The 20,211-nt window shown below is 39.5% G+C and overlaps 1 protein-coding gene and 1 pseudogene across 8 annotated transcripts in view; one reads left to right on the top strand and one right to left on the bottom strand.

The window, feature by feature from the left end:
• Window positions 1-203: 203 nt before the first annotated feature.
• Window positions 204-20,211, bottom strand: part of UNKL (unk like zinc finger) — a 59,439-nt gene continuing 39,431 nt past the window's right edge. For 6 of the 8 annotated variants that reach the window (XM_072878724.1, XM_072878720.1, XM_072878722.1 and 3 more), the window contains 7 exons: window positions 19,864-19,926; window positions 14,940-15,105; window positions 8,772-8,864; window positions 5,424-5,654; window positions 4,552-4,754; window positions 3,477-3,731; window positions 204-1,210 (listed from right to left, as the gene is read on the bottom strand). In XM_072878724.1, coding sequence (XP_072734825.1) covers window positions 1,055-1,210; window positions 3,477-3,731; window positions 4,552-4,754; window positions 5,424-5,654; window positions 8,772-8,864; window positions 14,940-15,105; window positions 19,864-19,926 — 1,167 coding nt within the window. In that variant the 3' untranslated portion in view covers window positions 204-1,054. The remainder of the gene's footprint in view (window positions 1,211-3,476; window positions 3,732-4,551; window positions 4,755-5,423; window positions 5,655-8,771; window positions 8,865-14,939; window positions 15,106-19,863; window positions 19,927-20,211) is intronic. The other 2 variants (XM_072878728.1, XM_072878721.1) reach the window with 2 other exon arrangements.
• LOC140659277 (semaphorin-3A pseudogene) lies at window positions 6,410-7,326 on the top strand (annotated as a pseudogene).

Genomic DNA, 20,211 nt, shown 5'->3' on the forward strand with positions numbered 1-20,211 from the left:
ATTAAGCAATAGAAATTATTTGCAAAACTCTTTTTTTATGTCTTCTGCCATTTTATAGGATATTGGGCATAGGCACTTGGTAATATTATATATATATCATATCTGCTCCCAATGACTACCACACAGGTTAGGAGATGTACAAAAAACTTTAAGACTACAAATATCCAAACTGAGGGAAATATGCAAATGCAAGTTGTTTACTAAAACTGATTTGTTTCACAAAATTGAAAACATGTCTTTGAATATGAAAGCATATCTGCCTCACTGTTTTTGTCTCCGCTGGTACATTTATAAATACTACAGTATGCAGTTAACTTATAAATTGTAAAAAAACTAGATAAGTTGTCATTTCTAGTTAATCATATTGTGATTAAACAGTAAAACCATGTGAAATATTTTAAATTCACGGTACACATATAACACGTCATATTATTGCATATTTAAAAATAAACATAAGACCTAGAAAGCAGCTTGAAGCAATTTACAACATATCTTCTAACAAAACACAATAATTAAAAAGTGCTTTTATATTAATCAGAGTTTTTTCAAACATCCAAGTAAACGTAGTGTTAGACTGATTCCAAAATACTGGCTCTGGCGTTCCACACACAACAGACATGGCAAAGGGACCGTTTGTACTGCTGAGTGTGTAGTAACTCTATCTACATATCCATCTTCTGTTAATGAAAGTAACAGGTATAAACACTTCATTCAGGCATTATGGTAAGATTTATACAAAGTGATTACAGTGCAAATGAACCTAAGTAGCTTGTGCACAAGGAATGTAAGTGGAAGTCAGAAAAGGCTGCAATGGGATTGGGGGGGGAATGAAAGAACCTCAGGACTATAGAACCTCATCAAATGACTGAAGTTGATATGTAAAGGTAAGCAAGCCTTATTCTCTATCTTCAAGCGACTAAGTTTCCCCCATCAAAATGGAAATTAGTCTAGCACTATTAAATGGATTAATTATGAGTGATATAATTCTTCTACAAAATACAAAAACATAGAGTTATTTAATTAATGAACATGATATGAGTACTATGCCTGTATGTTACCACAGATTTTTTTTTTTCGTGCAGCAGGGACATTCTTCTTGTGCAGCTGCACAGTGATCACAAAGTACATAATGTTGACATGGATTCAGGATAATGCTACGATCACCTTCCCGACATACGATACACTTCTTTGACTGAAGCTGAAAAATCACCTGTAAAAAGATTATTGCACTCAGTAAAAACGATTCCAAAGTATACAGTTGCGTTCTAGCAGCTTTACGCTTCGCTGTGCCAAATAAACGTCTAATTTAACAACACAAAGGACAATGTTTTTGTATGACAGACAGCTGAATTGAGGGTCATAAGATCTGAGCACGCACAACCTTTAAAGTAGCAGCTGGAGGAGTATAGGTGCTTTTAGAAAGCAAAATATCTAGGATTGAATCTCTGGACTGAAATTTTCCTGCATAATTGGGATGAGTGATGCAAACAAGCAAAAACAAAATAAAAAAGAGGAAATAAACCTTTTTCATTGTCATTTACTCCCTCATTTTGCCATTTCAAACCACTGTTACATTTTCGTATGCCATGGGAGATGTTCGCATTAGGACAAAATGGAAGCATCCCAAATGCGCGATACTTTGAATAAAGCTACTGACACAGACTTCGGGGAGGATGTTACAACTGCAAATAAATGTCTCCATGCGATAAGCCATATCAACCCTATTAAGGAACAAGAATTGAACAGCATCTAAAAGCCGTGTTATTTTTGAAGAGCAAGACATGGTTCGGACTAAGAGAAGAACCCAGAACGCTATGTGTGGCACTGCCTAAGACAGCAGCTTTCTCCTGGAAGGAAGAGCTAGGTGAGAAGAGGCCACAGTGGTAAAGGAAACCTGAGAAGCTGAGGAGCTGGAAAAGGTGGTAATGGTTCTGATCACTCCAGTCTGGCCAAGATGACTTCCATTCCAGGATGCAATGACTTTTTTGGTAAGAGATCCCAAGACTCTTTTGCTCGTCTTTAAAATCCCTTAGGAGAAAAACAATAGTGGTCCCTAATCCAATCCAGAATCCTGTAAATGTACTTGATAACAGGAGCCTGATAACTAGCAAGTCTCCTCCTCGTCCTCCTACTTTATTGACAAAGACTTACATTATGTTTTAAACTCTTCTAAAGAGAGCCTGGCTTTTTTTTCAAGGCTGTAGTTCATACTGATACAGATGGCACTGGATAGGAGGTGCACTGAGACAAAGACGACACTGCTGAACTCAAGCAGGTACTAGAGTATGGCAGACTGTCCCAGTAGTGAAAGGAAATCTTTTTTTTTGTCTGGACAGTCCCATCACAGTCAAAACGAAACAGCAAGAATTGGTGTCCTATGTGGTGTCACTGCCCTCTGACATTGCAGGGGAGAAAACGACGTAAAACCAAATTGTGCCCAGCAAGGTTTGAAGTATGGTGCCTGGAGCAGTGCGTGGTCATTATTATCTTCCTTGATGTGCTCAGAGGAGTGGCACCTGATATTCCGAGCTTTGAGAGCCCTGAGAAATGCCCTCAATCTGGCAGCGAAAGAGCATCCTAAATTTTGGCAGAAACTGAGTCTGGATTTGAGAGAAGGTGAAATACAGCAATATGCCACTAAGGTGATTAAGGGACTGAAGCATCTGACATAAGAGGAGAGGCTGAAAGACCTGGGATTGTTTGAGATTGTTTCAAGAGCCTTGAAAAGAGATGGCATCTTACCGGTGTGTATAAATACCTGATGGGAGGGAGTAAAACAGATAGGGACAGACTCTTCTTAGTGGTATCCAGTGAAAGAGGCAATGGGCACAAATTAAAATACTGAAAATTCCACATAGACCTAAGAAAAAAGTTATCTTACTGTGAGGGTGGTCAAACACTGGAAAAGGTTGCCCACAGAGGTGGTGGACTCTCCATCCTTGGAGATACTCAAAACGCTACCGGGCAAGGCGCTGAGTAGCCTGCTCAAGTTGACCCTGCTTTGAGCAGGAGGTTGGACTGGATGATCTCCAGAGGTCCCTTCTAATGTCAATGATTCTATGCTCCAAGTCTGTACTGGCCTCTCTGACTACACAAACTCCTAGCAGGGAACCTCACCACCTACCTTCTAAATAAGTGAAAAGCATGTAACTATTTTCATTTATTTAGGGCAACTATTTTTATTTATTTAGGTGGTGCCCAAAACGTTGGGCGTAAAAGCTGGCTTTAAATCTTTTTTTTAATCACCCCAAGAATTCTTCTGAATCACTTGTAATTTCTTCTGATAGCTGGTCAAAAACTTAGAATAATCCATTAGGTTGAGAAATCTGAACCATCCTCTATTCCAGAAAAGAAAGACTTAACACTGAGAGCAATGATGCTCTTTGAAATGAAAGCTGGCATAAATATGTCATTGAAGGTTATTGAGCTGCCAGTTTCAGTTAATCAAAAATAGTTACGCAGATGAAGAAACTCACCTCATCTATTTTTTCTAAGTCTAAGTGCAGCCGATTTTGTAAGGAACGAAGCTTTGGCAAGGATATCTTTTCTATATCGCCATAGTTTTTCATATAAGGTAATGTCGTAGATAGACAAGCAGCTAATTGCGCTTTCAGCTTTTTAAATTTATTTTCCACTTCCTCCTTCTTCTGAAGCGCGAGTTGTTTGTCCGCATCTGCGATGTTAGCACGTTCCTTTGCTTCTTGAGCCTCTTTCTGCCATGCATCACATGCCTGGGAGAAAGACATTTCCAGAATATAAAAAATACACTTTTTAAATTAACAACAGAAGAGCAAATTCAAAAGCCTTCAAAGATGCAGGTAATCTCTAATTTTAGACATAACAATGCATTTACTGTCAATTTAACACTTCTCCCTACTTATCCTACCTTCTAATTAACAACTCTTCTTGTTTTGTCTTAATATAATTTTTAGGCATGTCAGTGTTACTTGTCTGTGAACAGCCAGAAGCCTTTTTGGAGCTCTATAAATGGAACACAGTTTAAATGTTAAATTCATGATTTAATGTCAAGAGATGTCAAAAACTATCAAAATTTAGTACAGCTACTTAGCTACTCCTTGTCACAGCGAGAACAACATGAGGGGAAGTAAAGGACTACAGAAAATGCACTAGAATGGCAGTTATCAACAACCTCAGTTTGACTGCTGAGATGGCTAGATACTGTCCAGGTACACTACAAGCCTCTACTTTTTTTACGTGCTTATCATCTGAAAGAGGTACGGGAGGGAATGTATGTCTTTACTTACTTAAACATCAAGGTATGTTGCTGTTCAGCCCTATCTTGAATATGTGTAAGTGTCCCTGGCTAGAGAGGCAGACCGACTTTCAGAAAATGAATTGCCCTTTAAAAAGCTCAGTTTCCTTTATGCCGCTAGCTCATTTTGAGGATGGAAAAAACATTCCTTTGACAGATTGTAATAAAACTCTGCGTCCAAGGATAAGACGACATGGAAAAAGGAAAAGCAGTAGGAGCTGCTTGTTTGTTAAAAAATATATATATATAAAATTTAGTATTACCATAAATTAGCATACCTGTTTTACTTGTTGCCAAGATTCTTCCCATTGTTTTAGTTTTCTCTTGGCATCATCAAGTTCCTGTCTAACTCGAGTTAGTTCGTTCCCACTGGCGTTTGAACTTATTGAGGGAGTAGTGCCACTGCTTAGTACTGGGGACGGACTAGGAGAGAAGCTCCCAGTTACAAAGTCCCAGATGCTCCCTGTAACACCATTTAAACCTGTAAAACAAAGGCAGAAAAAATAATTATTCTGCACACACTGCTGCAAAATGTGTCACATGCAGAACAACACAGATGTGCCACATATGCAAAATTTCTGCTTTTATTTGCAAGACTCATAATGTTATTTCACTACCTTCAGAAATGTGACAGTCTGGAAAATGTTTACAGTATTTGGAGCAATTCAGGAGACCTACCACGTTTTTTTTCTTGCCGCTTTTAATAAAAGACAGTACAGTCCACAAAAGGAGAAGGAAGAGTGGGAATCCATTTATATACAAAAAGCTTTGTTCCTAGCAGCTCATACCTCATTTTAATTCTTCCTCTTTCTCTGTTTTGTATTTTCCTTTAGCAAAATGCTGCAGCTAAAATGCATTCCTGCTGCCTGTATGCCAACTGCACTTTTTTACCCCTTTCAAATGCCTCTGTAAATATCTCCTTTTCCAAGAATTCTTTTTTTCCCTTCAATAGGAACAGAAGTTCACTCCTTTAACTTTCTCCCACATACCACATATAACTCTATTATCAGTAGTGTTATCAATTACAATAGCTAGGCTTTGTTGTCCAGATTAAGTCATAAGAAACATGCAAAGCCTTGAACTGAACAGTTCTTACCTGCCATTGAGTTCCCTCTTACAATACACAAAGTGCAGCCTTCAACTTACTTACCTAAAGAGTTGTGAGAAGAGGCTGGGGTGCCTAACATACTATGTTCTGTCTTCAAAGGCTGAGGCTGCTGGTGGTGAGGGGCCGTAGTGGATGAAACAAAAGACTGAGACAGCGATTGTGAAAGAGAACTGAGTGGAGAGGTTGAAAGTGATGATGATGAATGTAAAGATGAGGAACGAACAAGAGAACCTGGAATGTTGACAGGTGCTGAACTTCCCAGTAATCTTTGACCTATGTATGCATTGGGGGAGGAAAAAAAAAAATTCATTCCCAAGCAGTACACAGCTCTCTGTAAGTATTTTTCTGAAAAATGTATCAAATGTAAATTAAATTATACCCAATATCTTCCCCATTAAAAAAGAAAACTTTATTTATCTCCTACTGCAAAAGTATTTTTTAAATTGAACACTTGAAAGTAGTTTTCCAAGTGCCTGAAAACAGAATTTGTAGCTTTACACAGCACTGGCCTAATCTGCAGCTACAAAGAAAGAGAAAACACTTTTCAGATCAAGTTATTCGACTTACTCATTTTTACAGCTAACAACTAACACAAGTGGAGAAACTGACTGAAACTTAAAGGATTAAGAAAAATTTGGTTTTTATTCTAATATATAAACTAGAGTTAAGCAAACGAGACTACATACCTTGAAAATCATACACAGCATAATAATGAAGGGCAATATCATGAACAGTAATGGAAAACGTTAACAGATAACATATAAACTGTTCTGGTGAAGGAACAACCTCTTAGCATCATCACTGGACAGAAAATGGTAAGAACCAAAAGAAATATAAAGCCCTAAAACCTCTGAAGATATTCCCACTAATATTATTGACAAGAATCTACATAAAACTAGATGACTTCCTGTTGAGACTGTAACATTTTGGGTCATTCTGTATGGATCCCCTAATAACCCGAAGTATACGGGTACCACAAATACAGCCCCTCCTAACGAAGAACCACCTTGGGAGAAAACACAGTCAAGGTGGGAGGGGCACCAGAGCTTGTAGCGCTGTTGTCAAGATCTCAGAAATTAATACCTGGTGTAAGAAACTTCTTAATCAGTGTGATCCAGCACTGGTTTCTTCTAGCTCTTGCTATCAATAATGAAGCCACTGCTACAATCTGCCAGAATAGGGCAGATCTGCAAGAATGACTTTGGTGGGCACAGGAGCCTTGTTAACAAATGGACAACTTTCCTCAAAGCACGTCTGATTTGTTCTGTGCCAGGACCCAATGCCATTGACACACACTTTGATGAACTACAGGATGTGTTCTTAATGAACTCAAAAGACCCTAAAAATCCAGTAGTCTAAGGAGTGTTCACAACTTCCAGTAATATTTTCAAGGGGTCAGCAGTGTGTATGTACAGCATGACTGATGTGAGGAGGGTATTTCTTGGTCCCTATGCCCACCAAGATGGCCCAAACTACCAGTGGGTTCCCTACTAAGGACGAGTGCCATATCCATGGCCAGGAACTTGTCCCAGTAAAACATTTGGAGGCTTTGATTCCACCAAGGACCTTCCTGATGAAGTTATAACATTTGCAAGAAGTCATCCAGCCATGTACAACCCAGTATTCCCCATCAACAATCGTCCAATCATGATCAAAACTGACATGGATTACCAGTTCACACAGATAGTAGATCGAGTAGATGCAGAAGATGGCCAATATGATGTGATGTCACTGCTTGATGCCAAAACATCAACAACACCAAATGTGAATTGTAAACTGCCTCCCCAAATGCTCTGCTCAGATCTGAAGACAGAAGCATGTCACCAGTCACTTTATGTGAGGCATCTTCTGCCCACCTTCAAATGAGCAAGCTGATGAAGTGAAAAAGTCCATTTCAAACCAAATGACTTTCCTGAATTCTGTTTCCTCTGAGGCTTCATGTATCCACAAACTACTTGGGTGATAAAATTAATGATCTTGCCTAGAACTAACTGTCCCCGTCCACTGCAAAGGAAGCACTTGGAGGAGGAAAAGTTTGAAGCAGAATCCCTCTGAACATCTGTGTTATTTCTGAAAAGAAGCAACTTACAGTTGCTTATAATATATGCTTTCCTGAGGGAGTGAGGGCACTTGATGTTCACTTGGGTCAAAACGATTTCCATGCCTTATGACAAAGCCTTCAATCTGTAATACTTGGGTACTGTCCTATCCACTGCAGTCCCAGTGACAACTTACATATTCCAACAACATCAAATATATCTGTATATTTGTTAAAGCCAGTGCACTAAAGATATAATAATTATGTTAAAGGGAGAAAAATTGCATACTGTATAGAGACACTGAGTGCAAGCTTTTCTTCTTAGAGCAACAGTCAGCAATAATAAACTAGGGCGTAGCTATAGTTGTTTTACCCTTTGTGTCTACAGCCACAGGGCAAGAAGGACATGGGAGGAACACGTTTGCCATCCAAGAATACAGTTTTGTTTGTGCAAGTGGAAGCTTAACACATATGCACAACCAACTTAATAATCGCTGTAGACCTCCTTCAAAGAAATGCTAGCAAAACAGATATCAGAAAATAAATGGAAGTAGTATAAAAATGTGTCTGTTATCTTGCTCTATGACTCTCAAAGGAATATAACAAAATTACAGTCCCTCAGTTTTCATTTCCTATTTTTCTTTTTTTCTCTCAATTATTTTCCCTTTTCTACTTTCACAAATAAAAGGTGGCATCTTAATTTCTTGATGTTCCCCCCTTCATCCTTCCTCCCTGCTGTCTCTTCCCTGCACTGCTCTCCTTTGCTATGTCTTCCTTCCCTCTCCTCTCCTGTCCCAGAAGAGGCCAAATGGCTGAATACTTCCCAAAAGACCTTCAACTAAATTGCTCCTTCCAGGTTAGATTCACAGAAAGATTAAGTCCCTAACTTGCAAGTATTAAAGTCCTAAAGGTTGCTAGCTCCTTCTCCTCAAGAATTGTCTCCACTCCCCCTCTCAGCAACCAGCTAACCATGGAAGTACTTTTTGGTCCCCACAGTACATACTGCCTGCTGTCAGACGTTTGCAGCACTCAACATGCAGGCAGTCAAGCATAATGCCTTCCTGTACGTGCATGTAAGCCCTTCCATCAACTATTATGCCCATGGGCCCAAGTCATTAAGCATGGTAAAAAAAACCAAAACCAAAACGTTTAATAGACTGATCCCTTGCAAAGTACAGACAGGATGACAGCGGTGCAATCCCTTTACACCACAAATTTAAACAGCTGAAACAAAACTGAGGACTTTTCTTCAAAGTCTTTGCTGTCTGTAACTATTTCAGTGAGTAAAAGTTTAGAAAGGTAAGAAAGAAGATATTTTAAATGAGTATAATTTTACAAATTGGACCTCTTACTTGCTAATCCAAGGTCACTGCCTTCTTGATCTTCTAATTCTCTATCTATGGATGCGACGTTCACATCATTAAAATGCAAATCTAAAGCAGAACCTGTTAAACAAAACATTGTATCAATGAATTATCCTCGAATTAGCCATAAAACTATCATGATGGCTGAAATGAGGAAACTTTATTTGACTGGCTTTGTTAGCGTTTCCATCATAGAACTCTTTTTGCATTTAGCTCACAATCTTAAGCATACTACAGACACACAGTGAAGGATATCCTCTGTATTTTCTAAAAGGGAAAACTTTCATACAACTTATATATGAAAGATATGAACAGAGGATAATGGAGAGGTGGCTATCTATCTGGATTTTCAATAAACTTGTGTCACCTCTTGTGCTTAGATGTACATCAACAGAAAAAGAGCAAAAATAAAATTTTGATATCTATGCAAATATATTTTTTATTATTATTGAATAAAACCAGGTATTATACCTGAGGAAAGGCACTGTAAATGCCCCTTACAACAGTTAGCCCTTGGGGTAACGGAGTTACATATCAGGGCATACAGATGTAAGGAATGTCAGAATATTCAAATGAAAATGTGCAATATTTTAAAATAAATAAAGTAAAAATCAAAATCAATATTTCACGTAGACTCAACAGTTAGACTGCCTTTCATTTTAAGGCTTATGTCAGCCTAAAATTTCTATAGGCAATGTCATGAAAAAGTTCTTATCGCTATACTTCTTATTAGGTACACTGCTTATAAAGTGTTAGAAGATGGATATTTTTTCTCTTCTTCCTCTTAACTTCTTTTCTGCGCAGAAAGGGGTGTATTTAAGGAAATTATCCCTCTGTACCTATATTTTAACTAATGTTGAACAACTGCACAGTCAGGAAGACAGGAGAGAAGTCTGCATAAATACTGATTTTACAGGTAGGAAAGTGACTACCCCAGTCACTGTGGTCAGTGATAGTGATCAACTTTGTAAAGAATTTTTAGACTTTATGTTGAAAATCATTATTAAAAACTGGCACAAAGCCTAAATGAGTTGAAAAGGAACAAACAGAAATAAAAGACACACCGGCTTGTGTAAAAGTTTGCAGAAGATCCGAAAGGAATCTCTTGATCCCTTTGTAATTAGACCGATTCCTCTCTCATAGCCTAGTCCTAAACAATAGGCACTGTAAACTGCAGAAATTCTTTGCAGAAGTACTAGACAGTTGTAAAAGTGCTAAAAGTCAGAAACTGAAAGGACCATTTGCATCATTAATACAAGATCAGTGCAATGTTATTATGTATAGGCATTTTCTAACGTTGACTAGGCTATCTAACAGACTCCACAGTCCCAGAGCTCCAGATAATATATAAAGAGAGTTACTGACCTAGAAGCAGGAACCACAGAACAGTGCTCAGCAGGAAGCTGCCTAAGCTGTCCAGAACAAAATACCAGCCTAGAGATAAAGTTCCCATACCACACAATGACACTCACGACAAAGATACCTGAGAGTTAACATAGCTCTTTGAGAGGAGTTACTACTCTGGGTCTCAAAAGCAACACAACTTTATTAGTACAGAGTTGTGCCCAAACAATAATCCTTATCTTTCAGCAGTACTGACAAAGCAGCTTGGTGTCCAGCAGTCAGAGGCAGGAAGCTCTCTCTGTATCATCATATTGGCCTGAAGGGATATGCCCTAGCTTTTCAAAGTTTTCCAGCAATAACCTTCTCTTGGAGACAGGTGCCTAAGCCAGTCCTTCCATACAATACAGTAAGGAGGGGAGAGATGGCCTCCTTTTATTTGATGACTCAAGGCCTAGAGTGGCCACAAGTGCTGTGTGAAACCCAGATTAGAAGTCCATCTTCCATACCGGGTTTTGGATCCCCATTGCTGCACTGTGCCTTTCATACAGGTAAGGGCCTTTCATCTGCAGCACTGTAGCCTGCCTGTCTTGCCCCTTCACCCAGCTGCTCTCGGTCGTGCCTTCCAGGGTCTCCGGGACAGTATGTTTCCTCCTTTGTTCTCATGCTCACCATCTTGTTATGCTCACCATCTGGCACCTGCCAGCTCTCAGAGCATTGTTATGGTAGGTTCTCAGGGGAAGTGACTGCCACTGGTGTGACAATCATGCTTCCTTTCTCCTCTTCCCCTACTCCTGATTGTAGCTTTTGATTTACGTTAGCGGGACCCAATAATATCTTTGGACACAGCTCAACAACCAATTAGCATGCAGCACCATCCACTGGCCAAAGTGTGCTCCAATTAACACTAATAACATCGTAAGCAGGAAGAGCCCGTAAGGAGTTTGGGACGGTCTTGATAAAAAACTAAAGTTAATACAGTTAATATGGGAAAAGACTTATGTGCCACTGCACTGGAGAGGACACCCAAGAGAGGATGCTCGTCTGCCCTGCCTGTCACTTCGTTTCCCACCTGGCTGCTGGGACAGTTTTCTCTTTCCCTTTCTTCTATCTCTCTTTTCTTATGTTTCTATATTTATGTGGAAATAATTTTCACCATTATGTGCCATCAGCTATGCAACCCGCTAATAAATCTTCACACATGTGAACTTGTGTCAACATCCTTTGTGCAAAAACGCCATGCACTTGCGATAGCAAACCTCTCGCCACTACGCTGCAGAATATTCTGGGAGAGATCCCTCTCACTTTCACCAAGAGAAGCTGTTCCACTTTCTTTCAAAAAATTCAAAATTCGCTCAATCATGAAAAGAGAGGCTTTAAAATTCCATCATTAGCACCGTCATTATCTTTAAACAGGGAAACAAACTTTTTTTCAAGCTCTTGCAATTCTCCATATCACCCAGATGTTATTAATATTTGAAGTTATTTGCAGTGTCTGGCTCAGTATGTTGCTATGCAAGTATGACAAGTAGGAACAAAACACAACGAGGCTGACATAAATCCTACTACTCAAATAGTAGATCAAATCTAAGCCTGCACCCTTACTAAATCACTAACCTGTCATGTTCTCCTCATGTGAGGCCTTAACTCATTCTGGCACACTTGTCCTCCCCTACCACAAAAAGAACTGACATGTCTCCCTACTGTTTATTATCTAGATTTTCAAAGCTTAATTTCTGATACCTTCTGGCTCTCTCACATTCCACCTCACATGGTGGAAAGTCACTGGAGTGCAGGGAGAGAACACAGGCAGCATCTTAAGGTCACAACACATATGGGAAGCAAATGGAGAGACACCAATTTTCCTTGAATGGCAAGTCTCCCAGACAGGCAAAATCCCCATGCTTGAGTATCCAATAGAAAGCAACGGAAGCAACCAAAACAATCCCAGAAGGAGGTCCACCCAGAACCTAACACAGACAACAGCGTGGAGTATCAGGCTGGCAGGACCTTAACTCTAATGTTAAGGTTCCACCTTCTCCCTACTACCACTTGAGTAATTTCCCTTCACTGCTGCCCATTCCCTATTTATTCCTCTACAAATCTGTCTCCTTTGACACTTTGCTTATCTAATTTCTCCATTCTCTTAAAATTTTTTTTTTTTTTTTTTTTAATTTCAGGAGGACTTCAAACACCCTGCAGCTTTTATGTTCTCAGATTATGCTTCTTTCTTTTTTTTTACCAGGACAAAACCAGACAACTCAACCAACCTCTCTTGACTCTGACAGGAGTAGACTGCAACAGTATACCTTCTTTCACTCGATCATTCCTCAGTTTTCAACATATTGTCCAAGCCTCAATGCTAAATACTGGTTCTATCTGATTGCTATGCTTATTCCCAATTCCCCTGCACCCTTCTCTTCCCCAGCTCGTGGGGACTATTACTCAGGGAGCAGACGGAGAGGGCTTGGAGCTCCCCGTGAGATCAAGATAGAGGGCCACAGAAAGGGCTACAGACCCCACTGTCTGACAAAGCTTCCTCAGTCCTTGCTAATGTAACTCTCCTCCTGTATTTCCCCGTATCCTTTATCCAAACCCATTCATCCCCTTTTCCCATAATCACCTAGCCCCTTCCCTTGCTGCAGCTCTTTTTCTATCCCTTTTTTTAACGATTCCTCAATCCACCACCTCCTACAAGAATACATTTTCTGTTCTACAGTAACTTCTTGATTTTCTGCTCTATTTGGGTTACATGCAGCACCTTATTTTCAATGCCATCCTGTATATCCACAAAGTAGAACTCTGGAAAAAGAATTTTTATATATATGAAATTCTTTTAAGAAAAAAAGCCAAAATCTACGCAGTTACCATAAAGTACACTAACTTATACATATATGAGACATGCATTTTATGATTCATATTCTGTTAACAAACATAGCATACTGAAAACTGTTTTAGAAAAATATCTGTAGACGGCAGAGGCATATTCTAACTCAGAGGAATTAAGAGTCTCTTATGCTCAATAATGTAATCACACTGGGACATGGGAAACATAGCATATCACTGTTTAAACGACTTTGCAACACTGGTTCAGTATATCACGATTTAAAAATTATACTGAATTAGCACCACATCTAGTATACAGAAATTAGACCGTGTTTTTTATTGTTATATGAGTAACTTGTTACAGCCAGCTAGCCTCCACTTATTCCAGAAGCAATGTTTATCTTGACAAAAATGTGATTTCATTCCATAGTATATCTTAAAATATTAACCATAAGCCAATGAAATTATATTACTTGCATAGAATAAAAACTAAAATTCTGCTCATTCTAATTCTGAAATTCAAAAATAATTTAAAATTTATTTTATGTTCTAACACACAGATCAAACAAACCTTTAAGGAAAGCAAGCTATACACTTGTGAGACTGCAGAAAAAGATCCATCATTTAATATTCTGCATAGATTTCTTTCCTAAAAAAATTAAAAGAGCGAATGTCTAACTTACCATGCCGAAGTGCTGACTCACTGTCTGCAGTCCCCTGGTCGCTGCTACACATCGATTTAAACACAGAAAGCTTCAAGTACACCAGCTAATCACAGCAACTCCCTGATCATGTGACTTACACCAAAGAATGTGAAATACAGCATCTTTCAAATCACAACATTCCCTGCCACAGCCTCCTGAATAAACCACATTTAGTGTAAAAGCGCCACAAATTTCAGCAAGTTTGTGGATAACACTAAATTAAGGGGAGCAGCTGATACACTCAATGGCAGGACTGCTGCCTAGAGGGATCTCAAAAGGCTGGAGAACAGGACTGATGGAAACCTCAAAGTTCAACAAAAGCAAATACAATAATGCTGCACCTGGGACAGAATAATGCCTTGCAACAGTACAGGCTGGGGGCCAAATGATCAGAAAGCAGCATTGCAGAAGATCTAGGAATTCTGATGAATGACACATTCAGCATGTTCTGTGGTAATAAAAGCTAACAGCATATTGGCCTGCATTAGTAAAAGTGTAGCTAGTGGGTTGGAGGAAGTGATTATTCCTCTCTATCCAGCACCTGTGAGACCATAGCAGGAGTACCATGACCAGTTTTGAAGTTCCCAGTGTCTAATTATCATTGAAATATTTCTCTCCTTTTACCATTTTCCACATAAACAGCCTAGCTGGTTGGAAGCATGGGAAAGGCTCTGGGCTAATGACAGAAATTTTGGAAGTGAGTATTGCCCAGAATCTGTCTTGTGCACCCAGAAAGCAAGGGGTCCTCCTCTTTGTGTCCTTTCAGATCTCATCCACATAGTGTGAACAAAAGCTTTTGTTCTTGATCATACATATAACCAGACTGAAGAATATGCAGTCAGCCAAAGAAAAAGCTCCCATTTTCATGTGAACATGGTAAGATCTGTAATTGCATCTGCTATGGTAACATTAAAAAAAAAAGTCAACTCTCATCAGCCCACCAACAGAAGCTGAAGAGACAGTACTTCCACTTCTAGCAACACAGTGAGTTCCATTATGAAGATTTTACACATTTTTTTAAATCACTGGGCAATACCAATGCCAAAATTCCAGTTTGAATGTCCCATTCACTCATTCCTAAGCTCACATTGGAGACCTTGTGAAAAATAATGATTCGGGGTGAAAACATTTAAATTAAATTTCAGATATTGCTTTTAACTACATATAATAAAGCAGGTGTGTACAACATCACTGTCTTTACCAATAAGCTCTTTGAACCTACGCTTAAACAAGAACTTCTTGAGTGACGCAACAAAACATGTACAATTGGAGATTAAAGACTTACCTATTACCGATTCAACTGTGTTATTGCCAGAATAGAATGGGAGAGCTTTGGCACTGATAGCAGAGACATTTGTAGGAGATGAACTATCTGATCCAACACTGGAGGCCAGACTGGAAGTTATACTTGAAGCAAGTGGGTTAACCACTGAAAAGACACTGAGATGGTTCTGTTAAAAAAACCCCAAAAATATGTATACACACATGTATGTACTTACACAGATGTATGTACAAACATATAAAATAAACAGAATGTATTTTTAAAAGTATTTATTTTAATTCAAACAGAAAGAAATCCAGAAGAACCCTCTGAATTAATAGATTAGGATAATGTTCCTTATCATTTACCAGCAAGTGCATTTCTCCAATGCAGCTGGACATCACTACCATACGAGGGAATTCTGCTTTCAGAAAAAATTTAAATACTTGCAAATAAGCACTACAAACATAATTAGTTAGCTGAAGTCTGATGCTCCTTTTCAAAAGGAAAATATTGATTGAGAAATGGTACCATTTCATTATGCATTCGTACACAAATTATATTCTTTTTTTTTTTGATCTGCAAATTTTCTCATTTAATCTAAATGCATTTGGTGCATAAACTGATCTTCAGTTTAGATAGCCGAGAAACATGACTGTACTGCACACCTGTATCACGTTATATAATGACCTGTACCTGTGCTACTTCTTTCTAGCTGAACATTTTTTTCATACAAATCACACATTGAAATTATAAAAAGTAAGAAATGTGAACAAAATGTAACCATGTAACATTCTAAACTGGAAAATAACTTCACAAAGTCTACAGGGACTTGGTGCAGAGTTTCCAGCATATTAACTCCTTTTATTGTTTATTGTTTATTCCCTCCAATCTTTTAGTTAATAAAAACAACATTTAACTGTGACTGAATCAATCCACACATCCTCTCATTGCCTTCTGTGTGACGAGCAGTGATCGTGCAGTATCTACTCTCCTGATTTCAACCAATACCACAGAGAATTTCTATTTCAAAGCTAGACATACTGCAAGATTGAGGCCAACAATGACCATGAGAATGAATAATTTTTTCTTTAAAAATGGGCACAAAGTGAAATACAGAAAGTTTCACTTAGACACAAAAAATTTTTTACTGCAATGGTGGCCAAACACTGGAACATGTTGCCCAAAGAGGCTGTGGAGTCTTCATTTTTGGAGATATTCAAAACTCTACTAGACAAGGCACTGAGCAACCTGCTCTAGGTGACCCCACTTTGACAAGGGGACAGATGGACTACAGACCTCCAGAGAATCTCACGGGATGGTTTGGCTTGGAAGGGACCTTTAAAGATCATCTAGACCAACCCCCCTGCCATGGGCAGGGACATCTTTCACTAAATGAAATGCTTGAAATGATGCTCAAAGCCCCACCCAACCCGACCTTCAACACTTCAGGGATGGGGTATCCACAACTTCTCTGGGCAACCTGTTCCAGTGTCTCACCACCCTCAGAGTGAAGAATTTCATCATTATATCCAATCTACATCTACCCTCTTTCAGTTTAAAAACATTGCCCCTTGTCCTGTTGCTACGGGCCCTACTAAAAAGTCTTTCTACACCTTTCTTACAGGCCCCTTTTTAGTACTGGAAGGCCACAATAACATCTCCCCAGAGCCTTCTCTTCTCCAGGCCGAACAACCCCAACTCTCTCAGCCTTTCTTCATAGCAGAGCGGTTCCAGCCCGCTCTCTCTCTGATAATTTTCGTGGCCCTCCTCTGGACCCACTCCAACAGCTTCATGTCTTTCTTGTACTGGGAACCCCAGAGCTGGATGCAGTGCTCTGGGTGGGGGTCTCGCAAGAGCAGAGCAGAGGGGGAGAATCACTTCCCTCGACCTGCTAGCCACACTTCTTTTGATGTAGCCCCGGATAATTGGCTTTTTGCGCTGCAAGTGTACATTGCTGGCTCATATCCCATTCTTCACCCACCAGTATCCCCAAGTCGTCCTCTGCAGCGCTGCTCTCAATCCATTCATCACCCAGGCTGTACTGATACCGGGGACTGTCCCGACCCTGGTGCAGGACCTTGTGCTCAGACTTGTTGAAATTCAACAGAGGTCCCTTCCAAGCTCAACTATTCTATGATTCTGTGATATGCTCTTCCAAACTTTGCTCCAAATATTGTAATTTACACTGAATTTGCAACACGTTCTCTAATATCCCAATGCAACGTTAAATGGACATTTCTTTGCTACTTTCTGTTTTTGTAAATGTTTGAGCAAAAAGAAAAGTAATCTCTGAACTGTCAATACATATTAAACCATAAAGAACAGCTGTATAATTAAAAAAGTAAAATGAAGAAATGACAAGGCATAGGATTCTTAGGTTACAGGCCTGATCATGATCCCTGTCATTGGCAAAACATGATATCGAAGTCAAGACAAGTAGGAGAGGCAATACAGGCTTTTTGTATTACTGAAAAATTATCAAACTCAAAATATATCCCCTTTTGGCCTGCCCCATCTTAAGCTGAGGCCTCTTGGTGAGAGGGAAGTGAAGAAATTTCACACACCCACACAAAGCTGATGGATTTCTTCAGTTAGTTCTCTTTCTCTCCAGCATAAACACCTACACCTACTAGACTATTTAGTCTCTTTTTCCTCCCTAACATATTTACAAACAGCAAGCTTCTTGTCCCACCCTATACCTAAAGACAGATGCACTGTGCAGCTCAAAGATTCCTTTCCTTCTTCTGTTTTGACAGACCAAGACTGACCCTATCTGTGACTTCAAAACTCCGTTCTGGGGGATATCTAAACAGAACGGAGACACAAAATAAACAGAAACGAGACAGTATAGAAAGGTGACTAAAAAAAGATGTCAACAGCTTTATAATTACATAGCAGAACTTCATGCATTCTGCATTATTTAAATGGAGATTAAATAACACTTTTTTTAAAAAGAAGATAATTAAAACAACTTGCTAAGTATTCTTAGGATCACCGGATAATAGGAAAATTCAGGTTGGAAGAAACTTCAGGAGGTCATCTAGTCCAATCTCCTGATCAGAGCTAGGTCAGCTATGAAGTCAGATCAGGTTACTCAGTGTTTTAGCCATTGAAAACCTCCAAGGATGGAGACTGCACAACCACACTCAGCAACCACTGCCTGACTCTCCCCATAGTGAAAAAATTTTTCCTTATACCCAGTCTTAGCTTCTTGTTTCAGCTTATGCCTGTTGTCTCTTGTCCACCCACTGTGCACCACGGTGAACAGGCTGGCTCCATCTTCTTGATGACCTCCTCATAGGTATTGGAAGGCTCCTACTAGGTCCTCCTGAAGCCTTCCTTCCTCCAAGCTACACAAGCTCTGCTTCCTCAGCCTCTCCTCGCAGGGCAAGTGCTCCAGTCCCCTGACCATCTTGGCAGCCATGTCCTAAGCCTGCAGTGATTAACTGATGTAATCCCAGTACTGTGAGCCCAAACCCAGATGCAGTATTCTAGATGTGGTCTAACAAGTGCTAAGCAGAAGGGTAACTCCTTCCGTTGATCTACTTCATGGTCCTGTTAATACAACCTGGGATAATGTTGGGCCTTCTTTGCTGCCAGAGCACACTGTTGGCTCACATTCAGCTTGCTGTCTATAAAGACCCTCAGGTCCTTTTCTGCAGAGCTGCTTCCCAGACAGCTAGTTCTTGTTCTCAGCCTATATTGTTGCAAGAGGTTCTTGCTTCTCAGGTGCAGGACTTTGCACTTGTCCTTAATGAATTTCATAAAGATCTTGTTGGCCTATTCCTCTAGTCTGTCTACATCTCTCTGAATGGCAGCCCAGCCCTATTGACTGGTCCCACCAATTTCATGTCATCTGCAAACTTGATTCCCCCACCAGGTCATGGATAAAGATGTTAAACTGGGTATGTCCTATTTACTCTGTTACAAACATTAATAGTGGTAGAAAGTCATGTAAAAACTACTTTTTAGGGCAAATCACAAAAAATTAAAAGAATTTCCAAGGCTGCCACTCTCACTAATTTATAAACGTATAGGGGAAAAAACCAAATGTATATTTTTAAACTGGTTCACATGCTATCACTCTTCTATACAGAATTAATGGGATCCACCTCTAACTATCTTGCATTTCCTCTCCTTATTTATTCTGCACCACTTCTCCTGCTTTTTAAATGTAAGATACGTTTTAATCCTCAACTTTAGATTATACACTCCTGTGTGGCTGCATGAATGGCAAATGGTAAAACTTCTGTTCTCATTTATCTTGATCATTGTCATTAACAAAGCATCAAGGTTCTTGTTCTAGCAGTGCAAAGCTGGCAGTTTTAAGCTCCTTTGCATATATAGAATGACCTCTAACACCTGATGGATTTAGCGTCACGACAGGTCAAAGCTATGCCCTCTTCCCTGTCACTTTAACTACTTTTCTAGTTTTGAGCATCTGACACTTGAACAACTGTATCATCATCTTCCTTCTGGCCTTCCTTAGATTTTATCAATCCATACCCAAATCAAGTTAATCCAAAATTTCACTGTGAAAACTCTACCGTGGACTTGCTATAATCAAAAGCATCCTCAAATTGCTCATATTCTTCTCATCCCTGGTACTCCCTGCAGCACATATCTACTGTACATTTTCGCAGAACCTAGAGTTGGCTGCCCAGGACCATGTCCAGACAGCTTCTGCACAGCTCCAAGGAGGGAGACTCCACAACCTCTCTGGGCAACCTGTTCCAATACTCAGTCTCACATGCACAGTAAAAAAGTATTTCCATACATTTAGATGGAACCTCCTGTGTTTCAGTTTGTGCCTGTTGCCTCTTGTCCTGACATTGGGCACAAATTTTCCTTAGACTATGTTGCAAAGCGCCACGTAACTTTGATACTGCATTAATAAATTATCAAAAAGGGCAAAATATTTACAGTGTTTAGCTTTTGGCAATACCTGCTTGTTGTCTTGTTCATTTATTTTCTGCTGATTCTCAGCTGGGAAGCTTCGATGCTTTGCCTGAAAGAAGAAAAATCTCTGTAATGTATGAACTTAATGAGTCATTGCTGTAAAATATATTATTAGTTTATGAAGGGTCAGTGGCATCTCTGTAATGATACCTTCAGCAGCCTGACTTAATTTCCCTCACTGCAGTCCCATATGGAGAATTAAATTTTAATGATCACAGATTAAATCTACGTGGAAAAGGAACAGCAGTTGCAATTGTTCCACTTATATGCATAATTGAGCACATGCAAGTTATTTCTGGTCCAAAAATTGAGTAGCCATGTTAGCATTATGCTG

This window comes from Ciconia boyciana, chromosome 13 (assembly GCF_034638445.1).
Source record: "Ciconia boyciana chromosome 13, ASM3463844v1, whole genome shotgun sequence".
Taxonomy (NCBI): Eukaryota; Metazoa; Chordata; class Aves; order Ciconiiformes; family Ciconiidae; genus Ciconia; species Ciconia boyciana.